General features: G+C 42.5%; 1 protein-coding gene and 3 long non-coding RNA genes across 5 annotated transcripts; 2 read left to right on the forward strand and 2 right to left on the reverse strand.

Annotated features, from left to right (window-relative positions):
- Nucleotides 1–1,483: 1,483 nt before the first annotated feature.
- Nucleotides 1,484–1,799, forward strand: LOC113011135 (uncharacterized). The gene is made up of 2 exons (XR_003270466.1): nucleotides 1,484–1,529; nucleotides 1,756–1,799. It is a non-coding gene; the product is annotated as an uncharacterized LOC113011135 (long non-coding RNA).
- Nucleotides 1,800–3,802: 2,003 nt separating this feature from the next.
- LOC113010487 (uncharacterized) lies at nucleotides 3,803–5,846 on the forward strand. 2 transcript variants are annotated; one of them, XM_026149573.1, is made up of 3 exons: nucleotides 3,803–4,035; nucleotides 4,186–4,364; nucleotides 4,455–5,846. In XM_026149573.1, the coding sequence occupies exons 1-3, from the start codon at nucleotides 3,912–3,914 to the stop codon at nucleotides 5,445–5,447; spliced, it is 1,296 nt and encodes a 431-aa protein (XP_026005358.1). In that variant the 5' UTR covers nucleotides 3,803–3,911; the 3' UTR covers nucleotides 5,448–5,846. The 2 variants fall into 2 exon arrangements, with proteins under 2 accessions (XP_026005358.1, XP_026005350.1); XM_026149565.1 differs by having other exon boundaries at nucleotides 4,186–5,846.
- A 6,396-nt stretch (nucleotides 5,847–12,242) lies between these two features.
- LOC113011121 (uncharacterized) lies at nucleotides 12,243–15,546 on the reverse strand. Its single transcript, XR_003270462.1, has 4 exons — nucleotides 15,516–15,546; nucleotides 15,296–15,367; nucleotides 13,717–13,790; nucleotides 12,243–12,636 (listed from the first exon to the last, which is right to left on the reverse strand). It is a non-coding gene; the product is annotated as an uncharacterized LOC113011121 (long non-coding RNA).
- A 4,551-nt stretch (nucleotides 15,547–20,097) lies between these two features.
- LOC113011078 (uncharacterized) lies at nucleotides 20,098–22,428 on the reverse strand. The gene is made up of 4 exons (XR_003270450.1): nucleotides 22,399–22,428; nucleotides 22,190–22,312; nucleotides 20,810–21,784; nucleotides 20,098–20,315 (listed from the first exon to the last, which is right to left on the reverse strand). It is a non-coding gene; the product is annotated as an uncharacterized LOC113011078 (long non-coding RNA).
- Nucleotides 22,429–22,759: the final 331 nt, after the last annotated feature.

Genomic DNA, 22,759 nt, shown 5'->3' on the forward strand with positions numbered 1-22,759 from the left:
GACACTCAGGTTGATTTGAGGTGAACATAAAGAACAACTCCACACAAACAGCTGACAAACACACAAACTTGTCTCTCTGATATATCTGCTCATTTTCTATTTGATGCCAAGTTTGAAGAAAAAAATGATAAAAAGTGTTTAAATGGTGGAAGGTCCATCCACATCCATCCTCTTAACGACTTAACCATGAGGGAGAATAAAAGTATTTGAGTGGCCAGTAGAAAACATTAATCACCAGCTGATGTTTGGAATGACTACCACTACACCTCTGTGACACTTGTACCGTTAAATATAATTTATGGATCACTTAGCTTCATTAACATTTCTCAACAAATCCAATCCTTTCTGGAAAACCTGTATGGATATTAAAGTATTTGCATAGGTTGGAGTCTTCACTGCTTTCTAAACAAGTTTGATCTAAAATATAGTTCTTACAGTGATCATAATGATTACAATCATGTGAACTGAATACACAGATTTTATAGAAAATATCCACTACTTATAACAACCCAGTAAAGTCATGTGTCCACTGTGCAGCTGTGTTGATATAATGAGTGAATGATTTGATCTTTTCACTGCCTGCTGTGTTTCCTCGACTCCTGAGCAAAGATAAAGAGTCAGTTCAGACCTGCAGTTGGTCCTCGTGGTGTTTGAACTTGAATTCAGCCTGATTTGTTTTTCATGTCTTCTCCTCCATCATCAGTTATCAGGAGAGCAGACAGTCAAAGTACAAGAATTCAAACAAACACAGAGATTCTACTTACAGAGCAGACACAGCACAGATGTTTCCTTCATCGTCCTTCTCACTCATTTGAGCTTTTTTTCTGTCCCTGACACCAAGTAAAGCCCGCCCTCTTCCTCTGAGCAGGAGGAAGAGGGCGGGCTTTACTCGCCTCTGAACATAAATCACTGAGACCCCAACAATCAAATGTTTTCCTTTGAGTGAGCACTTGGCGACAGTGGTAAGGAAAAACTAATTTAATAGGAAGAACCCTCCAACATAACCAGGGTCAGGGAGGGGTAGACAGCTGCCTTGATTGGTTGGGGGTGAGGCATAGAAGATGGGGCAAAAAGAATTGCTGTGGAAGGATGCCAGAGATTGATAACGACTAAATCGATATTAGATATTAATGTGCTGAATTGGAACCACAAACTAATGTGAATCAAGTTTATCTGTTTTGACACATCTAAAAGTGCTGCAGCATCAAGATAGCCCCAAATAACCTGATGCTTTCATGTAGGAGTGCCTGTAGCTCAGGAGGAAGAACAGGTTATCTACTAATTTGAAGGTTGTTAGTTTATTGGTGTTGGGTGGATAAAACCATCCGCGACACTCTGAGATCCCGCACCGCTGCCTACAACACGGGACTCGCGGCGGGGGACATGTGTAACATAGTTAATTAGAGTTGAAGTTAAATCCCGCTAAATGGGACATTGGTCCCACCTACTGTTGAAAAAGTCACCCTGCAACATTCACAAAGGGCAAGGGATTCTGGGTAATTCTCAGAATAATGGAGGATTCCTGCGAGGTAAGGAATGCACAAATGTCGTGGGGAGGAAAAATAATATCGCAGGCTGTTAAAGTAATACAGTCTGACCCGATTATTTTTGTTGTTTATACATCATTTGTTGCGGGTCATTTCTCCAGTCTTTATGTTGAACTGAGTGCACGTTTATGTGAGATTTATTTATTGGGAGGAGAGGAAACAAAATGGGAGCATAGTTAGCTAACTCTGTTGTTGTTTTCCCGTTTAGATTTTGTGCTGATTGCCCACGACATTAAAAAGAGAGCATTCTAACCATTGCCTTTTTGTTGTGAATGCAGCTATGTGACTGTGCCACACTGTTTAGAGAATTTACATTGTTTCATGTACAGCTTTAAAATATATTTCTATATTCCTTTCATTTGGGAAATTTAACATGCAATGTTAATGGTGTTGAAGTTTTTCTATTTTGGTTGTATAAATTAACCACTATACGATCACACTGCAAGTGGAAATGTAATCCTGAGAATAATGGAGGATTCCTGCGAGATTTTGTGCTGATTGCGCACGACATTAAAAAGAGAGCATTCTAACCATTGCCTTTTTGTTGTGAATGCAGACCAGAGAAGACCCTACACAGAGGTCACATTGGTGCCGTGACTTGTTCGTGACGCTGCTGAATCGGGCTGGTGTCTTCTCATCGCAGCATCATCGTGGAGCATCAGCTTCCTTATTGTTTAGCCTGTTGAGTAACGGAATCAAACTTTGGGGACTGTTGGACATACTTTTATATTGGCTTTGTATATTGCCATATTGTATTAAGTCCACCTTAGCTCTATTAATATCCTGCTAGATATGGATCTAAGTGACTCTGATGACACCCCAAATGTGACTTCCCTTGTTGTGGGTAGGGGTAGAGGGTTCACAACTGTTCCTTTTTCACTGGGTGACTGTCGGGTGGGGCATAGAGCAGCAGATAGTTCTTGTGAGCTGGTGGCTGAGTCGCAGTCAGTACAGTGCACTAAGTCATCTACCTCAGACCCCCCAATAACTGATGTGAGTCTAGTCGACCAAATGAGCGACATTGTGCAACAAATTGGGCAACGCCTGGCTGATAGCATTCTGTCACACCTGACTACGCCACACACTTCGAGCCCTGCATCTGCTACATATACATGTCTTGAGGTGGCGCATGAAACAACAGGTCTCCCCTCCAGCCGCTCACTAGATCTCTCTCAAGTCCAGCTGGTGGCTCCACGACAGGTTAAAGACCCACCTGTGTTTCGGGGGGAGAGTTCGGACTCATTGTCTGTTGATGAGTGGCAGGAAGCCATGCAGAGTTACATAAAGAAGAGTGGCATTCTTCGAGAAAACCAAGCTGAGGAGATTTTGATGCATCTGAGAGGCAGGGCAAAACATGTTGTGAAATTTGGTGTGAGGAATGGTGGAATTGATGTCCAGCATAATCCACAAGCTATCTACAGACTTCTGCACAAACATTTTAGTTCCACCCAGTGCTCGTCTGTGCCCCTGGCTGACTTTTATTCCACCCTACCGAAGGACCGAGAGGATCCATATGAGTATTGGCTGAGGCTGAACAAGGCTGCTGATGTTGTTGGCAACTGTCTTAAGGAGCAGGGGAAATCTTTTGAGAACTCTGGTGTGGAGGTTGCACGCATGTTCATCAGACACTGCCCCTGCAGAGACTTTGCTCTTTTTTTTAGAACCAAAACATGTGATAAATGGTCATCTCGTGAAGTTCAGGAGGTACTGGATGAGTATCACCTGGGTAAGGGGTTCCAGTCTCCTCCACAGAAGGGTAACTGTGTCTTTGTGAATAAGGCAGAGGTTAGCACAAATGCTACTCCTTGCTTGGCTGACCATGAGCAGAGGCCAGCTGTGAGTCAGGATGGCTCTGCTATAGGGCTTCGGAGCGTGATGTCACGGGGGTGGGCGTGGAAAGGATTTTGGCCCGATTCACCATTTTGGGGGTCTAAGCTAGGAGCGATAGCATAGCCATGGTTCGTACTTGCTGTGTGCTCGGCTGCAATGTTCGATCTTACGACCGGCACGGGAATAAGGTTGGATTGTCTTTTTATGCTTTCCCAACCTGGAAGCAACGTGAAGGAGCTCATGTATCGGATGTTACCAAACGAAGGCGTCTAGCCTGGATAGCAGCCGTGAGACGAGCTGATATCAAGTTCTGTTACGTCTCCAGATATCAGTTGGTGTGCTCACGACATTTTCATTCCGGTAAGTTCTAAATATGTTCTTATCACACTTTATAGCTGAATAATATTACCGTTGATGGTCTCGGAAGTTATAGAAATTGCGATCAAACATCGAATGGAGTGACTTTGCAGACATATGTGCTATGTAACGATTCGCTAATTGTTTCGCACAACTGTAGGGAAGCCTGCCTATGAAATGGATCAAACAAATCCAGACTGGGTACCAACGCTACACATGGGGCACTCCGAAATCCGAACATCACATTCAGACCGTCACAGGAGGCGAACACAACGTCAACAAAATAAAGTACTATTTGGAGGTAAACGACAACCGCACCCCCAGCCACAGTCTCTTATTTTAAAAGTTGATCTTAGTCAATTAACACAAACATTTTTGAGTATTCATACGGCCTTAATGTATAAACCATTTAAAAGTTCCCTTGTGTATTTGCACTCTTTTTATTGGACAGGCTTTGACAATGGAGCAGCAGAGTGTGAAGGTGAAGCCTCAGCAGAGTGTGAAGGTGAAGCCTCAGCAGAAGTTACCACAGAAGAGCAGCCAGAGATGGACACCACCGAAGAGCAACACCATAACAACCTTGTTATTTTGGCTGAGGGACAAATTTGTGCTGGACAAGTAGAAGCAGAGGTAACGGGTGCTGATGCAGAAAACATTGATATCAGAGAGAAACAGACAGAAGATCAACAACTGACAAATGATTGTGTGCACTGTGTACAGAGCAGAGCAGAAATAAACCGGCTGCTGGAGGAGAACAGAAAGCTTAAATCAAAGTTGGACAAGACAGAGCTGAATGAAAACTTTTTAAAGGGTGACACGGAAAAAGTGAAATATTACACCGGTTTTACTTGTTTTGCTATTTTTATGTCCGTGCTCGAGAATGTAAAAGCTTTCCTAACAGCATCAAAGAAACTGCCGCATTTCCAAATGCTTTTACTCACACTTATGCGACTTAGACTTGATCTTCCTGTCCAGCATCTTAGTTATCTATTCAATGTCTCCTACAAAACTCTTTCTTCTGTCTTTTCTGATACAATTGACGTGTTGCATGCTCGCTTTGGAATACTTGTACACTGGCCAGAGAGGCACTGTTTGCAAGCAACAATGCCACCACAATTTACGGACACTTTTGGAAATCGTGTAGCCATCATTGTAGACTGTTTTGAAATTCGTACAGAACGACCATCTAATTTAAAGGCTCGTGCTCAAACGTACTCACACTACAAGGGTACACACACCATGAAATATCTGATCAGGATTACTCCACAAGGTGCAATTTCATTCATTTCTAAGGGGTGGGGGGGCCGTGCATCAGATAAACACATCACAGAGCAATGTGGCATACTTAACAAGCTGTTACCAGGGGATGTAGTTTTGGCTGACAGAGGCTTTGACATCAGAGATGCGGTGGGAATGATGTGTGCGGAGGTAAAGATCCCAGCATTTACAAGGGGCTTCTGTCAACTAGATGCCAAGGACATAGAAAATACACGAGCCATTGCACACCTAAGAATCCATGTTGAACGAGTAATTGGCAGTTTGCGCAACAAATTCAAAATGCTACATACTACCATGCCAATCCGTTCTCTTCTTCCATGTGAGGGTGAAGACGTTACCTTCCTTGATAAAATTGTGAGGGTGTGTTGTGTTTTGGTTAACATGTGCCCCAGTGTGGTAGTGAAACCAGGCACACATGAGACTTGTACTTGTTAATTAATAATTTTTTAGAAAAGGAAAACCTTTTTAGTTTTTTGTATGTGTGACTGTATGAACACATTGACATTGCGTTATGTAACCATTTCTGTACCTGTATACTATAAGCGAAAGTTTATCATCACTTTGGACTCTTTGTTTCACTAAAATTACGTTATAATAAAAGCAAGATAACAAATAACTGCTTTGCACTCTTTATTTCACACTTTGACAATTGGTACATGGTAAGTGCTGCACGTTTGAAATCAAGTTATACATATTTCAATGCACTTCTGACAAAAAACTAGACACCAGAAGAAAAAACGTTGTGACCACACGGGGCTGCATTTCGCTTAGAGAAATGTTTTCCTACAAGTTCAGGAAGGCACACCTTCTGAAAGAACTCCTGAGCTTTCTTTAAATGTGATTCCCAGAAGTGCACATCTGGTAAGATGCGTAAAATTGCCATGTCTTTTTGTGTCCATACCACGAGGTCACAGTTCTTTGCGTTGGCCACAAAGACCTGTGTTTGCACTTGTGAGTAAAAGCGATGTGTCTTCTTCAAGTTAAGTCCTTTTGCTGTCAATTCGAGGCAGAAGTCTTTGTCATGTGCATTCAACGCTTCCTGAATGCTGTCACATCGGTATTTAAATGGACATTTAATTTCTAGGCACCCCTTCCCACAACATTCACACGTGGTTAGTCCATCAGGAGATGCTCCTACTTCAGGAAAAGCCGTGTTAACAAGGAAACCACACATACGGACCTGTAGGTTTTTGTGACATGCTGACATTACCTGGGTGTAGGCATGTCGAGCATCCTGTTCATGCTCCAGTCCCCAAGTTGTTTGCACATTACAGACAGAGTTAACAGGGTAGCAAACACGATTAACCACAGTAATGGCGGGTTTTTCTACAGTGGTGGCAAACACAGCGTGCATCATTGAAGCTGTGATCCTCCCAGCACGCCAAACATACCATTCTGGGCTCTTGTGTTGCAGTCTTGTGCGTTCCTCAATAGCTTCTGCCTGTTCTTCAGTTACTTTAGCTGTGTTTATGTACTTTACGCAGTGCAGTTGTAGCTCGGTAAGGCCAAGGGACTGTGCACCTGTGCTGTGCAAACACGCCAGAGACAGTGGTAATGTGGATGACTGTACAGTGTGTGATGTGTAGTATTTCTCCAATCCAGACAAACACACTGCTTTATTGTGTTTTTGAAGTGTGTCTAACACTGGTGACAACTCCTCAAACGTAGCAGAGGGAATCTTTCTTTTTGAAGGACGGCTTCTTCTGCCTTTCACCACAGACGGTCCGTTTATATTTTCATCAAGAGTCTTTTTTTGTGCTGCTGAAGATGTAAAGTCAATGTTATGGCCAACCTCTGGCTGTATCTTGGTTGTGTTCCCCGGCAAAACCCAGTAGGCTGGTTCATCTGTGACTGTCTTTGTGCCACGTATCCTCACTGTTGCCTCCACTTTAAACAGAAGTGCAGCGACATGGGTGCAGGTCTCAGCAACTCCGGCCATACAGGTGCAGTGTGCAGTTTCGACCTTCCCTGTGGTGCTTACAATTACCCATGGTCGTAATGCAGGTTCATTCAATCTTTGGGAGTGCAGTACCTGTAACATGCAAGGACAAGGTTGATGTAAAGACAATAAATGAAATGAGACAGGGAGGACACTGATTGGCGTTAATAATTTGCCCGATTATCAATGTGTTAATTTGCATCTACTTTACAATTATGGGCACATAATATGATAACGATATTTTAACAGTTCAATGATAAAGATTTAACATTAATTATGGTGGGGGGTGGAAAATGGCTATGTCACTCGATGCACTCCAGCTGACTTACCTTGGTATGAATGACGACGTACTCAGATTTTGGCGGCTTGAAAATAGCCAAATCTTGCACCCAGCCATTTGTAAATTGGATATGCACCTCCAGTGACTTGTAATTACGAAACTGGTTCGCAGTGTAAGCACTTACTCCACAAACAAGATAGGTGAAGATATCGGGGTAGGACAGTGGCGGTAAGTCGTCTGGGTCTTTACTCCACTGCCGTATGTCGTATGGGTCCAGATTTGCGATGCACTCTATTTTTTTCAAATACCGCTGCTTCGCCTCTGGACGCAATCGATCTCTATACCGTCCGTTTTCTTTCGAGCTGCTTTTAAGCATGTTTCTTGTCGTAGTCGCCGTTCCAATACAGTGTATTTGTTTGGATCGTAGACCCCGAAAATGGAGCTGCGCTCCCACAATGCATTGCGGCGTGACGTCAACTCCGAAGCCCTATTGAGAGGTTGATCAGCATGCTAGAGAAGGTGCTGCTTCAAGGCCCAGGCTATGCTTGAGCTAATGCCAGGCGACAGAGTGCCCGACTGCCGAGAATACCGGGCTTAGATGACACACCATGTTCCATCTGCAGAGATAGCTCCCACTCCACACTCACGCACTGTCGGGAAAACAGATTGTGCTTCCTGTGTCACCTACCTGGTCATTCGATACTTAACTGCTCAGAGGGCAAGTGTACTCCTTCCAGTGGTCATCAGGGAAACTGAACGATCTGCGTGGAGGGGAGGACAGCGCAGATCCAGCAAGTAAGCATCCCATCTTGGACATGACTGATATTAATGATTATGACACTTTGTATTCCACTTACAGTGGCATTGTCCCACCAAATAAAACACTGATTGCACAGGGCTTGCATAGGCTCTCAAACACTGATAGCTTATTCTACTCTGCAGTGACTACTAGTAGTGGACAAGTTCTTAAAGCATTAGTGGACAGTGGATCTATGGCGTGCACCATAAGTGAAACAGTTGATGAGAAACTTTCACAATCGATACCTGATATTGAGAGACATTCAGGTGAAGACGTTGTCATTGTTGGTTGTGGGGGTCACCTCGTTACACCTTCTGCTACGTATGATCTTACAGTGTCAATATATGGCTTTAAGGTGGTGATTCCTGTTCTGGTGGTTCCGGGCCAGGCTGATGACATGATTCTGGGCAGAAATGCGATAAAGTGGCTTATTTCACAGTTAAAAATGACTGTTGGTACCCAGGATGATGCTTTTCCTCATTTGGCAACTTTGCTGTCCTATTCTGATGACTGTGATGGCAGAGCAATGCCTCCAAGTTTTGGCACTGCAAAGCTTAAGAGACGCGTCACCTTGCAGCCCTTGTCTGAACATTTAGTGTGGGCTAAGCTCCCTGCTGAAACTGAAACACTCCAAGTTGGTGAATTTTGGAGATTTATTTCCCTGGATGATTGAGAATGCATCAAGACGAACACAAAAGGAAGTTCACAGCTTTTAGCAGCTCCCCCACCCCCTCATTCACACACCCCCCACTCCCCTCCAGAATTCCCAGATAACAACCTAATTTACATATGAATGACTAGACAATTTAGCTTCCACTTGGCTGAAGCTAAAGCCTAGCTAAAAGCCTACCAGCCATTTGGCTGGAAGGCGGGTTTTAAAGGTAGAAAAGCCAAATGGCTGCTCTCGGGGGCTCTAAGTGTTGAGCAGTATGAGTCCATCTTTTCAAGGCACAAAATGGACTGCGGTGAGGCTGCTGACTTTTTCCACAGAATCCGCCTGGTGGATGACAAGCCCTTCAGACTGCCATACAGACGGGTCCCACCATGCCATTACGAGAAGCTTCGCACTGCCCTAGATGAGATGGAGGAGTCAGGGATAATCCGTAAGTCCCAGAGTGAATTCTCATCCCCCCTTGTCTTAGTTGTTAAGCCAAATGGTGACCTGCGCATATGCAATGACTTTAGATGGTTAAATGCAAGAACAGTTCAAGATGCACATCCATTGCCTCATCAGTCAGACGCCCTCACAGCACTTGGTGGGAATGGTTTTTTTTTTTCTACAATGGATCTCACATCGGGGTTTTACAATGTCAGACTCCACGAGGACGACAAAAAATACACGGCATTCTCCTCCCCATTTGGCCTTCATGAATATAACAGGATGCCTCAAGGCCTGACAAATAGTCCTAGACCTGTACAAAGCCGCATCATATGACGTGCGGAAGGCGGTGAAAGAGGCGAAGCAGCACTATGGGAGGAAACTACAGTCACAACTCCAACAGAGTGACTCTAGGAGCCTGTGGTGGGGACTAAGGACAATAACGGATTATAAAGCACCAACAACCGGTATGACGAATGCGGACGTGACCCTGGCAGATGAGCTGAACACCTTCTATGCTCGCTTCGAGGCTGCAGCTAAGGACTCCAACGATGCTAGTGCTAGCGGCGCTAACGGCCGCAGACAGGAAGATACTGCCAACACCGGAAACGTGCTCATCATCTCCGAGCATGACGTGAGGAGAACCTTCAAGAGTGTGAACACCAGGAAAGCAGCAGGACCAGACGGCATCTCAAGTCGTATCCTCAGAGACTGCGACCAGCTAGCACCTGTGTTCACTGAGATATTCAACATCTCTTTATCTCAGTTTGTGATCCCCACATGCTTCAAAGAGTCCATCATTGTTCCTGTCCCGAAGAAACCCCACCCTGCTTCTCTCAATGACTATCGCCCTGTAGCCCTCACCTCAGTAGTGATGAAGTGCTTTGAACGCCTGGTCAGAGACTTCATCATTTCTTCACTACCAGACACACTGGACCCACTACAGTTCGCTTAGCGTCCAAATCGTTCCACAGACGATGCCATCTCTCATCTCCTCCACACATCACTCACTCACTTGGACACTAGAAGGGGGAATTATGTTAAAATGCTCTTCATAGACTACAGCTCTGCATTTAACACCATAATTCCCTCCACACTCACCACCAAGCTGGAGCATCTGGGACTCAGCCCATCTATGTGTCAGTGGATCGCCAACTTCCTAACTGGAAGACCACAGGCAGTAAGGATGGGCGGACATGTCTCAGCCTCCATCACTCCCAGCACTGAAGCCCCCCAGGGGTGTGTTCTGAGCCCCCTGCTGTACTCTTTGTACACATATGACTGTGTGGCCACTACCAGCTCCACCACCATCATTACGTTTGCTGACGATACCGTCGTGGTGGGCCTGATCTCTGATAACAACGAGACGGCCTACCTGAAGGAGATTAGGAATCTGGAGAACTGGTGCCAGAGGAACAACCTCCTTCTAAACGTCAGTAAGACAAAGGAGCTGATAGTGGACTTCAGCACTAAGCAGGAGAGGAACTACCAGACCCCCGTCATCAACGAGTGCCCAGTGGAGAGAGTGGACAGCTTCAAATACCTCGGAGTTCACATCACGCAGGACCTGTCATGGTCCTGTCACATCAACACCGTGGTGAAAAAGGCCCGACAGCGTCTCTACCACTTCAGACGCTTGAGAGACTTCCGACTGCACTCCAAGGTGCTCAGGAACTTTTACTCGTGCACCATAGAGAGCATCCTGACGGGAAACATCTCAACCTGTTTCGGGAACAGCACCAAGCAGGACAGACGAGCTCTACAGAGGGTTGTGCGGTCAGCTGAGCGCACCATCCGCTCCAAGCTCCCTGACCTGCACTCAATCTACAGCAGGCGGTGCTGGACCAAGGCCAGGAAGATCGTGAAGGACCTCAGCCATCCCAACAACAGACTGTTCTTTCTGTTGAGGTCAGGAAAGCGATTCCGCTCCCTGAAGACCAACACAGAGAGACTGAGGAGGAGCTTCTTCACGCAGGCAATATGGTCTCTCAATCACACCACCACACAGTACTGACCCACACATATGGTTCTTACACACACACTGGACATTCTGGACATTGTTTACACTAATTCGGTTAGATGCGTGGTCATCTAATCGAATCACTTCATCACTAAATCACTTTAAGCATATTTGCACTGCACAAGACACTTACAAATGTGGATTGCACAACACTGGACATTATATTCTTCAATTCCATTTAATACTTGTACGGCTGCTGTTATTGTATATATGTATATATGTGTGTGTATATATGTATATATATATGAAGCATATTTTATAAAGTGCTATATGTAGAATACCATTAAATAAAAATAACAAAACTCACTTTTTGCCTATTCTGTGTATTTATCAGCCCTGGATTAATAAGATGGTACTTGCAGTCCAGTAAGACTGGAAACATTTTCCAGGATGGCACATTCATATATGACATCATCAACAGAGCGTTCCTCCAGGTGAGCTAGTAGAGTTTTTGTTCATGTCTTTAGAGATGTTGTTAAAAAGCTGTCATCTCACTAAGGACACAAATGAAGGAATTGCCTGGGAAAAATGAAGAACTATAGCTTCTTATAAAATTGACAAGTAATTTGAAATGGTTATCTATGAAAATTATTAAGTTAGTAGTTTACCAGTAGATGGCAGCAGACTTTAAATGACTTATGGCCATTTCAAGCTTCACTGACAAGATTAGTAGGAGGAGCTCTGGGCTGGTTCAGATTTTGAGATCCTGAGTCACATGTTCGTGAGTTTGTTGTTTATTAGCCATTAACACTTCAGCTCTGCTTTTAATCTGAACTACTGAGTGTGACACTGAATGCTTCACAGGGATGTTAGAAATAAATAGACAGATAAACATTTAACATTGAAAAGACTGACTCCTATTATTATATGTTTGTGATGAATCACAACAGAAAAAATATCCATGTAGTCCAATTGCATCTGTTCAAATTGCCTAATTTGATTTGACTAACAGTCAATATTCCTCTGAATTTTGAATGTGAAATCATAAAAAAAAAAAAACAAAAAAAAAAACAAGAACTCACAATTAGAAACCTGAAACCAGAGAGTTTTATTTAATTTTTGCTTTTAAAATTTAACAAAAGGAATCATTGTCGTGTCAGTGGCTGCTTTTGGTTTCTGGGTGACAAAGGAAACAAAGTCATTCTCAAACACATACATCCTCTACTCAATCATTTCTGTGCAGCCACTGAATGATGACTGAGTGTGGTTCTGGTTTAATGCATATTCTTTGTTATCTGCACTGATAATCAGTGAAGTGTGATGTTCCATGTGATACACTGGTGAAATACACAATGAAATATTAAAAAAAAAAAAAAAAAAACAGTTAAGTGACCATGAATAGGAAAAAAAAAAAAGATAATATAATGTGGATGTCCTCTGGTCTGAGGTGCTGGGAGACCAGTTAGAGACCAGTAGCTGGACATCAGTGGATGGACTGGTGGACTACTTCAGTGAAGAGTAGACGACGTCTGGTTCTGGTTTAAAATCTGAACACAAACACACACAGTTCAAACAACAGGAAACATGATTACAAGCTTTGTAGTTCAATCAAGACCTCCAATCTCCACCTATCTGCATCACACACAGTCCCAGTTCAGATTTTACTGGGAACCAGCTCAGATCACAGAGCTTTTTGAAGTTCCCAAAAGTCAAACTGGAACCCAAAGACCTGAAACAAACTCTCACATTCACACTTATGTTCGGTTTGAAATCACAAATTAAAATAAACCCATGGATGTCTTTGGACTATGCAAGAGAACATGCACATCCACACATAAAAGCACATGGATTTTAACTTGTTACCTTTCTGCTGTTAGGAATACTGCTAAGCATCACAAAACTGCAACCCTGGGGGATAATCATTATTAGCTTATATAGAAACAGTACCAGGCTGCTGTCAGAATCTGCTTTTCCTGCTGTGCAAAATAGTTTTTACCTCTCAGATGTAACATGCTGATGGGGTATTGTTGTCACCCTGGCGGGTGGACAGTGTGGACACCTAATTTTGTGAATATGATAATTTGAGCAGGGTGGCATATGAGCTTCAAATTGATATCATAGACACATCTACTGACACTTTTGGATCAGTTCAGATCTCAGTATCATTAACCTCCAAGGTCAAGATCAGAGGTCAAATTTTCTTCAGCTGTTGCTTGTAAATGCAACAACTGGAGGACAAGGTGACAGGATTTTGAAAGGGATACCACAGGTGTGACTATCAGGAGGCTGTTTTGTTTGTAGTCAGTCAGTCAATCCAATTAGATTTACAAAATGTCTTTAAATCTTACAAGTTATGTAACATCAAACTCTTGACTGTTGTTTCAAGAGAAGGACAGCACCTCTATCACTGATCTAACGTTTTTCTGTCCATGTCTCTTTTTATAGGAACAGGTTTTTTGTTTTTATATATTATGTGTTTGCTTTTGAGATGAGAAGTGTGAGTGTGATATCCTTCACAAATCTGAGATCTGAACTTGAATCGTGTTGTGGTTGTGTTAGCTTAGGTTAGGAGGATGCCTGGAAGCAGAGTGACCTTTATCCAAAGTTAAAGTAAAGAGCAGTTTTACCTGGGCCTTCTTTGTTCTGATGCTTCCTGGCTGGTAAGTGATGTCTTCAGTTCTCACTTCTGAATAGACTGCAGCTGAATACATTAAAAAAAAAAAAAAAAAAAAAAACACATTAGGTACAACTACTACGTCTAACTTTATTTTATTATTATTTGTAGTACAATGTTTTTAATCTTGCATCATGAAAACTTTAACTGACATCTCTTTAAACAAATCAGCACCTTTGTACAGTTTCTTTTTCTTTTTAACAGCTCTGCTGAGAAACACAGACTGACCACAAAGAACTGCTGAGAGTTTCTGAGAATAACAAGGTGGACGACCACAAAGCTGCATCTCTTTCAAAGCACATTGACTCTCTTCACCACAGAGCTCAAAGTAAACATGTTCTCACAACATGACCATTGTTAAGTGCCTTGAGGCAACTGTTGTTGTGATTTGGCACAATATAAATTAAATTGAAATGAATTGTTATCATCAATGAGTTGATGGTCTGTGTGCAGAGTTTAGAGAAACGCTTTTCCAAGTTATGTCTCCACGTTCCTTCCTGTGTTTAAAATGAGCAGCTCTGTGTTGAAACACCTGCAGCTGAAGTGTTTTCTTTCTATCAGAAACAGGATGCTGGACGACTGCAGAGCTGTTAGCTTCAGTTAACCACAGACCACAAACACACAGTCCAGCTCACAGTGAACAACACTCAGTAAGTACAGTATGAAACACACATGGTAACATTCGTCTAAGTTAGCCAATGTTTAATAAAAGGACACAGATGTATATATAGGTGTGAACTTAATTGTTACGATTTCAGGCTTTTGATCAAAAATAGTTTCTGTTACAATAATCTGCATTTCTACACTTCTGATCATCCCTCACTGCTTCATAATGTCCTCAAAATTCATCATATCACCAAAGTCATAAACAACCTTCATGGACTAAATCTAATTCTACCTCCAGTCAAACACTCAGCAGCAGTCTTATATTGACTCTGAGCAGAAATGTGAAGTTATTTTATAACCTCTGCCTAAATGAAAGGGAAACAAGGGCAGATGCAGAGTTACCAGACACCATCTGATAAAACTTGATTGAATGGTTTGATGACTTTGTCATAGAAAATAAATAAGTAAACCACACAAGTTATACTTCTACTCTTTATGTGTGAGCTGGTCTTCTAGTAAGGATTTTCTAATAAGTCTTAGATTAGAACAATAAACAGACTGAGCAGAAACTTGCAGAGGTGAAAAGAACAAGTGAAAAAAAGCTGCTGTTCCTCTAATAATCACTTTCCTAAAGAAATTTATTCCCCACACAGTAATCCAGGAAGTTACCATAAGTATATTGAATCCATCCTTACTATGATAAAAAAGAAGCTGAAACTTTCTGATGTTCATATACTTTGTGTTTAAGCTGCTGATTGGCTCTTTGAGAGCGTTGCAACCATCATGTTTGTTACTACAACTTTCAAGCAAAATATGCCTTAAATATTTATGAATGTCCTCACATTATAAAACATACCACACATCTACTCCCAAAACACACACAGACACAAAACACTAAAAACCGAGTGAAGGAAACACAGCGATACCTCTACTTTGTATTTTGACAGCACGGTACATGACACGTGTGATGATGTCATCTTCTCCAGCTTGTTGATCTGCTGAAATTTTCCAAAATGAAAAATATTTCAAATTAAATATCTAAACAGAGATTACATTTAATCAAGTTGTTACTGTGATCATCATGAATGTGAACTTTATTCTACTAAACAAACTCAGACATGAAAGATCAGGAAGTCTGAGTCTCACCTTCAGGTTTCCTGTGAACACATCGTCTCACCAGCAGAACCAGTAACACCAGTAGAACCACAACACACACTGATACAACAAATGAAAACACAGAGAGAGGAGGAGGAGAGAGTGATGGAGGAAGAATGATGGAGGTGGAACTAGGTGGAGGTGTGGTGTTGTGTTCCCCTAAAATAAAGCAAACACAGTCATTAAGTTGTCGTCACATTGTGAATGTTGAAAGCTGCAGAAACACAGACAGGTGAGTGTGTCACCTGTGACAGTGATCCAGCTGGATGGAGACTCTCCATGACCGCTGATGTCACACTTGTAGAGGCCTTCATCAGACCTGGAAACATGCTGGATGGTCATGTGACCTGTAGGCTGCTTCCTGATGAGGGAGCCATCTTTATAGAAAGCAGCTGGGAGGTTGGAGGGAGGGGTCTTTGTTTTACAGAGCAGAGTGACGTCATCTCCCTCCATCACAGGGAGGACAGGACTCTGCAGGATCACTGATCCACCTCAACACAGAGACAAACTACAGCATTTCATCCATTTACACACAGCTTCATCAACACTAACTCCACACACTCAGCTTACCAGTGACTGTCAGGTTAACCATGTTACTGATGGGACCCTCTCTGGACTCACACCAGTAAACTCCACTGTCATGTGGTGCTGTTATACTGATGTTACAGGAAGACTTAGCAGATGTTCCCATCCATCTCCACACTGAGTCCTTTGTCGTCTGCTTGTGTTTCTCCTCAGAGTCCATCCAGCAGAGCTGTCGTCCTCCTCACAGCTCAGACACAAAGTCTCCTTTAAAGAACTGAGAGCTGCTGAGACTCAGTCATACGAGCGGTGGGGGTTAAAATTATAAACTGATCATGCTACATGCTGTAAGAAATGTTCAAGGAACATTTTTTAATTGTTCATTTCACCAGTTTTATATGTGAGCTCCATTGTGAAACATGAACCCAATCAGGTCATATCATTGAGCATTTCTCAGGTTTAAACTGTGACAGAAGAAGGTTACTGACCTTGGTTTGTTGTGCAGCTCAGCAGTGAGATCAGAACTAAAGAGAAATGACACTCAGGTTGATTTGAGGTGAACATAAAGAAAAACTCCACACAAACAGCTGACAAACACACAAACTCATCTCTCTTATATATCTGCTCATTTTCTATTTGATGCCAAGTTTGAATTAAAAAAAAAAAAAAAAAAAAAAAAAAAGTGTTTAAATGGTGGAAGGTCCATCCACATCCATCCTCTTAAAGACTTCACCATGAGGGAGAATAAAAGTATTTGAGTGGCCAGTAGAAAACATTTATCACCAGCTGATAAATGGTTTAGTTAAATTATTCTGTGCTTAGTTAATATTGTGTTTTTTTTGTTTTTCCCCCTATTGTGTGTAAATGTTTTGGCCAAATCATTATAAAAGCTACCCTCGTTTGTCTTTGTAATCAGGTCACTTTGTTTTGTTTAAGTTTCTGGAAATTACTTTCCGTAGAGTTATATTAAGTTGACCTCTTTTTTTTGGCCTGCTAAGTACACTCAACAAAAATATAAACGCAACACCTTTGTTACTGCTCCCATTCCCCATGGGATGGACGTAGAGACCTAAAATTCATTCCAGATACACAATATAACCATCCCTCCCAAACAGTGGTCACAAATCAGTCCAAATGTGTGGTAGTGGGCACATCTGCTATATTGAGATAATCCATCCCACCTCACAGGTGTGCCACATCAGGATGCTGATCTGACATCATGAGTAGTGCACAGGTGTACCTCAGACTGCCCACAACAAAAGGCCACCCTGGAATGTGCAGTTTTGTCTCACAGCAAAATGCCACAGATGCCACAAGCAATGAGGGAGCGTGCAATTGGCATGCTGACAGCAGGAATGTCAACCAGATCTGTCGCCCGTGCATTGAAGGAATTTGAAGTGCTTTGTGACTTCAAATTCCTGTCAATTTAATAGAGTTGCAAAAAACTGATCCTAGTTTAGCTTTCTTTTTTCAGCGAGCGATAGACAAAGACAAAGTAGAGGAGGCAGGCATTAACAAAAGTGACTGTGTCTTGCAAAATGGCATACTTTACCATCAGGTGGGCTCACTTCTGAAGCTAGTGGTCCCCCAAGAAGTTAGAGAGACAGTGCTTAATTTGGGACAGTCTTTTCCCTGGGCTGGCCACCTTGGTAAGCACAAAACCACAGCTCGCATTAAACAACATTTTTTCTGGCCTGGCCTCCACAGAGATGTAGCCTACTTCTGTAAGAGCTGTCCTCAGTGCCAAATGACATCCTCCAAAGTCCCTTCCAAAGCTCCACTCCAACCACTGCCTATTATTGGTACCCCATTTGAGCGCCTCGGAATGGATTTTGTTGGACCCGTTAAGAAGAGTAAGTCAGGGAATCGCAATATGCTTGTAATCACTGATTTCTGGAAATCAGTGATTAAAAATATAGTCAGTTCAGACCTGCAGTTGGTCCTCATGGTGTTTTGAACTTGAATTCAGCCTGATTTGTTTTTCATGTCTTCTCCTCCATCATCAGTTATCAGGAGAGCAGACAGTCAAAGTACAAGAATTCAAACAAACACAGAGATTCTACTTACAGAGCAGACACAGCACAGATGTTTCCTTCATCGTCCTTCTCACTCATTTGAGCTTTTTTTCTGTCACTGACACCAAGTAAAGCCCGCCCTCTTCCTCTGAGTCTGTGGTTTCTTGTTATTGGTACAAGACATAATGAATACACCACAGGGGTGAGGGACCCACTTTTTTTGTAATGTAAAGAAACACGTGTAGAGAAACATTATTTAACTTTGTCTCTGTAAAAACCTTTCAAAATGCCTGTCTATTTTTCCTTTGAACAAAAGTTTTTATTTTAGACCTGTTATATGTACAGAATGTCACTACCCAGCTCTAAGGATTTGACAAGGAAGTGGGAGACCACACAGACCTTATAGGCTGTAAGATGTTTTAAGGAAATAAAGTAAAGAAAGACAAACACAATCTTCATGCCTTGTCAGCTGGGGTTTCTGGAGAGCTTGTCCAGCACCTCCCCATGTCCGCTGATAGCTCTGGGGAGTCCGTTCAGCCACCACCAGCAGCTTCCATGCTTTTGTCTGCGGCTGCCACGCCGCCATCTGGTCCTGCCTTGTATGGTCCTACAGCCAAACCACGTCCACGTCTGGCAGGACTTCATCTGGGGCCTGTCAAGACAGCCCGTCCACAGAAACCCACGAGAGGTCACATTAACACTGCCAGCCAAGCCAACTGACGGTCTTCGTACCCACCCATGTCGCCGCCAGCCGCTAACCAAGCAGTCCAAGTGTGACCAGTCATTCCATTGCCACTGCCTCTTTATGTCATGGTCGCTGTGTGGCAGGCAGGATGAGGACCCAATCGCAAAACTCACAGACTCAGGGGATGAACTCAAAAAACAGCTTTATTGCTGAAGAGGCAGAACGTAGGAAAATACAAAACTAAACTGGGAAAAGTAAACTAACACTCGGGGAGAGAGACACAGGGAAATCCACGCAGCATGAGGGAGAATGCGATGCCGAACAGAGGGAGACGCAGACAGAAATACACAGAGGGTTAACGAGGAAAGTGGGAACACACGGGGAACACAGCTGACACAGATAACCATAACGAGACAGGGCGGGGTGAACATAACACTGACGGGAGATGGGCAGAGTCAAACAGGAAGTACAGAGGTTCAGACAGGAGGAGAGAGAGCAAGGGGAAAACACAGACATAATGGGCAGGGGAAACATGGAATAAAACATAAGGAGAGACGAGGGCTCACAGATACACAGAGGGGCACACAGGGGGTAAAAGCCATGAAGGGGAAACACTTAGGGAACAACACAACAGGGCAACTCAGGAAACATGGCCTAAGGAACAAAATACAAAAATACAAGAAAACTAAGAATACTGGGCCAACATGGCCCAGGACCATGACACTTTCCACGTGGTCACCCTCCTGATCTGCTGCATCAGCACTAGGGATGTGAACCGGTATCCGGTGCCATTATGGCATCATGGTTCTGATATAAAGGGTAACCAGACCGAAAAGCAGCGCACATTATACTTTTTTGTCCCTAAGACGTCATACACTTTGGATTCTAGCCAATCATTTTACCTTTCCAAGGATAGTAGGCAAGGAAAGGCAAGGAAAATGTATTTATATAGCACAATTCAACAAGAAGGTGATTCAAAGTGCCTTACAGAGACATTTAAAAAAATAAAAAGCATGACTTAAAATTTATTAAAAAAAAAAACAGTAGATAAAATCAGAACAGTAGATAAAATCAGTAGTTAAATGTAAGTTTTGTAATTTAAGCTTAAAAGTGTGTATTTAGTGTTTTATTCAAATGCAGCTGAGAATAGGTGGGTCTTCAACCTGGATTTAAATAAACTGAGTGTTAGCCACAACTAAACTGGGATAAGTCCAATTTTCCATATGAGGTCTCAGTAAAACCCACAGAACCACACGAAGAAAACAAATTAGAAAAACGTTTTATTAATCTAACATAGAAAACAGATCACTACTATGAGAGCAACAGAAACCATTATATTATTATTGGTGATTTTAAGTCCACGTTTAAAACTCTGCTCAGAATACATCCAATTTGAAATGGCGAAATAATTGGAAAAAGAAGATACAGGTAACATGTGGATGTCTTCTGGTTTGAGGTACTGCGGGGACCAGTTAGAGACCAGCAGCTGGACATCAGTGGTTGGACTGGTGGACTACTTCTGCTGGAATGGTAGTAAAGAGTAGATGACGTCTGGCTCTGGTTTAAAGTCTGAACACAAACAGAAACAGTACAAACAGGAAACATTGTTACAAGCTTTGCAGTTAAATCAAGACCTCCAATCACCACCTTTCTGCATCACACAGTCCCACTTCAGACGTTACCGGGAACCAGCTCATTTACGACTGCTTCATAAAAGGTTGAAGCAATTCACAAAGGTCAAACCTGAATCCCACAGATCTGTAGCAATTAGCTTATAAACAGCATTAAATGACATTAAATGACAAAAGCCATATAATTCCACCTTTTCTGTCTCTCTTTCTCTTTGCTCTGTTCACTGGCTGATTGAGTGGTGTCACTTCAGACTTGTAAACCGACCAACTCAATTGTTCTAAAAAACTAGAAAACTGTTTCCTTTCGGGGAGATGGGCAGTTTGATATCGTGAACTTGGGTCAAGATTAGCTTACATTAACATAAAGACTGAAATCAGACACAAGTAGCTCACTTGGCTGCATCCAAAGTTAAAAAACAGGAGTAGCTGTACCTCTGGTCCTGTGTGTTGTGATCGTTACTTGTTCATAATTGATGGGTTGTGTTCTCACTGTTGAGTAGATTACAGTTGAATCACTCTCTGCACAATGAAACAAACAGAAATTATTGCATGTACAATGATGACAGTATTGTGTTATTATTACACTATAGCTGCGGCAGTACGGTTTTATTTCGGGTTAGGCAGAATGATAGCTTTTATACACAGATGTGGGTTTTCACAGTTGTTTTTCCCCTTTCTTACCACCTCTGCTGAAAAACATGTTGCCAGAAAGCAGTGAGAATAGAAGTCAAAAGACCACAAAGCTGCTATTTTCTTTTAATGCAGACTGAGACGCTTCACCACAGAGCACAAAGCAAACTTGTTCTAACAACATGAACACTTCTGTTAGCCAAACCAGGACACACTGTGGTGAGAGGTCTGATCAGTCTCAGACTACAGTTAACTGGTGTCAACAAAAGGAAGTCATTTCTGTGGTTTCTCATACAGAAAGAAGTAAAAATACTTCATTGTATCAATGAATGATTAACTGTGAAGAGTCTGTTTCTTTAGACATCGTGGTGATAGTAAAGTCTACCTGATACGAACTAAATAATAGTCAACTCTGCTGAGAGATTTAATGCTCAATTATGGCTCCGTCAAAAGTCACAAAACCTGTAGATCTGCAACAGTTGAACTAAACAGGTCTGAGATATTTTATTCTTCCTAAAACACATTTGTGTATATATGTATATATGCAGCTGGATAGTGTACTGTTAACACAACTCGCCTTTGAAGTTTCAGACTCCCGACCAGGGTGTCTGTTTCCAGTAAGGTTCCCTATGATAGTTCCCCCCATGCTAACCGAACCTACCTGAGGTATGAACAAGAGACAGATAACAGAAGCCATACCAGCTTGGGCGTCACCCGCATTACCAAGAGCTGTGTCAGGTGTTGAGAAACCAGGACACACTGATGAGAGGTTGGCTACTGTAATAGGAAGGCACAGGACAAGGGATGAGAAGAGGCCTCTGTTCAATGCTACAACATAAGTAACTCGAGTGGAAGGTGTAACATAAAGAGCATGTGGGAAATGTGGACTCTTGGATACCCAACATCTACACTAATGGCAAAACAGCTAGCGTCTCACAGTATTACTGTGGTACTGTTTTAAATTGGCTGTTTTTCACTATTTGATGTGTTGTTGCTCTACATGATGTTGTCTGTGACATTATTCTCTGAATCTTTGTTTTAATCTTTTAGATTAAATTTAAATTTTTAGAAAAAAATGTAATGTGAGAAAAATTTCCCATATTTATATATTCTAACCATTGTGTATTTAAGACATGTAGTGATAATAAATGCTTCGGTTAAAGCACATATTTAATATCTCACCTTCGGGTTTCTTGTGAACATATCGTCTCACCAGCAGAACCAGTAACACCAGTAGAACCAGAACACAGACTGATCGAACAGATGACAACACAGAGAGAACAGTAGGAGAGGTGGTGTGTTCCCCTAAAATAAAGCAAACACAGTCATTAAGTTGTCGTCACATTGTGAATGTTGAAAGCTGCAGAAACACAGACAGGTGAGTGTGTCACCTGTGACAGTGATCCAGCTGGATGGAGACTCTCCATGACCGCTGATGTCACACTTGTAGAGGCCTTCATCAGACCTGGAAACATGCTGGATGGTCATGTGACCTGTAGGCTGCTTCCTGATGAGGGAGCCATCTTTATAGAAAGCAGCTGGGAGGTTGGAGGGAGTGGTCTTTGTTTTACAGAGCAGAGTGACGTCATCTCCCTCCATCACAGGGAGGACAGGACTCTGCAGGATCACTGATCCACCTCAACACAGAGACAAACTACAGCATTTCATCCATTTACACACAGCTTCATCAACACTAACTCCACACACTCAGCTTACCAGTGACTGTCAGGTTAACCATGTTACTGATGGGAC

This window comes from Astatotilapia calliptera, chromosome 3 (genome assembly GCF_900246225.1).
Source record: "Astatotilapia calliptera chromosome 3, fAstCal1.2, whole genome shotgun sequence".
Classification (NCBI taxonomy): Eukaryota; Metazoa; Chordata; class Actinopteri; order Cichliformes; family Cichlidae; genus Astatotilapia; species Astatotilapia calliptera.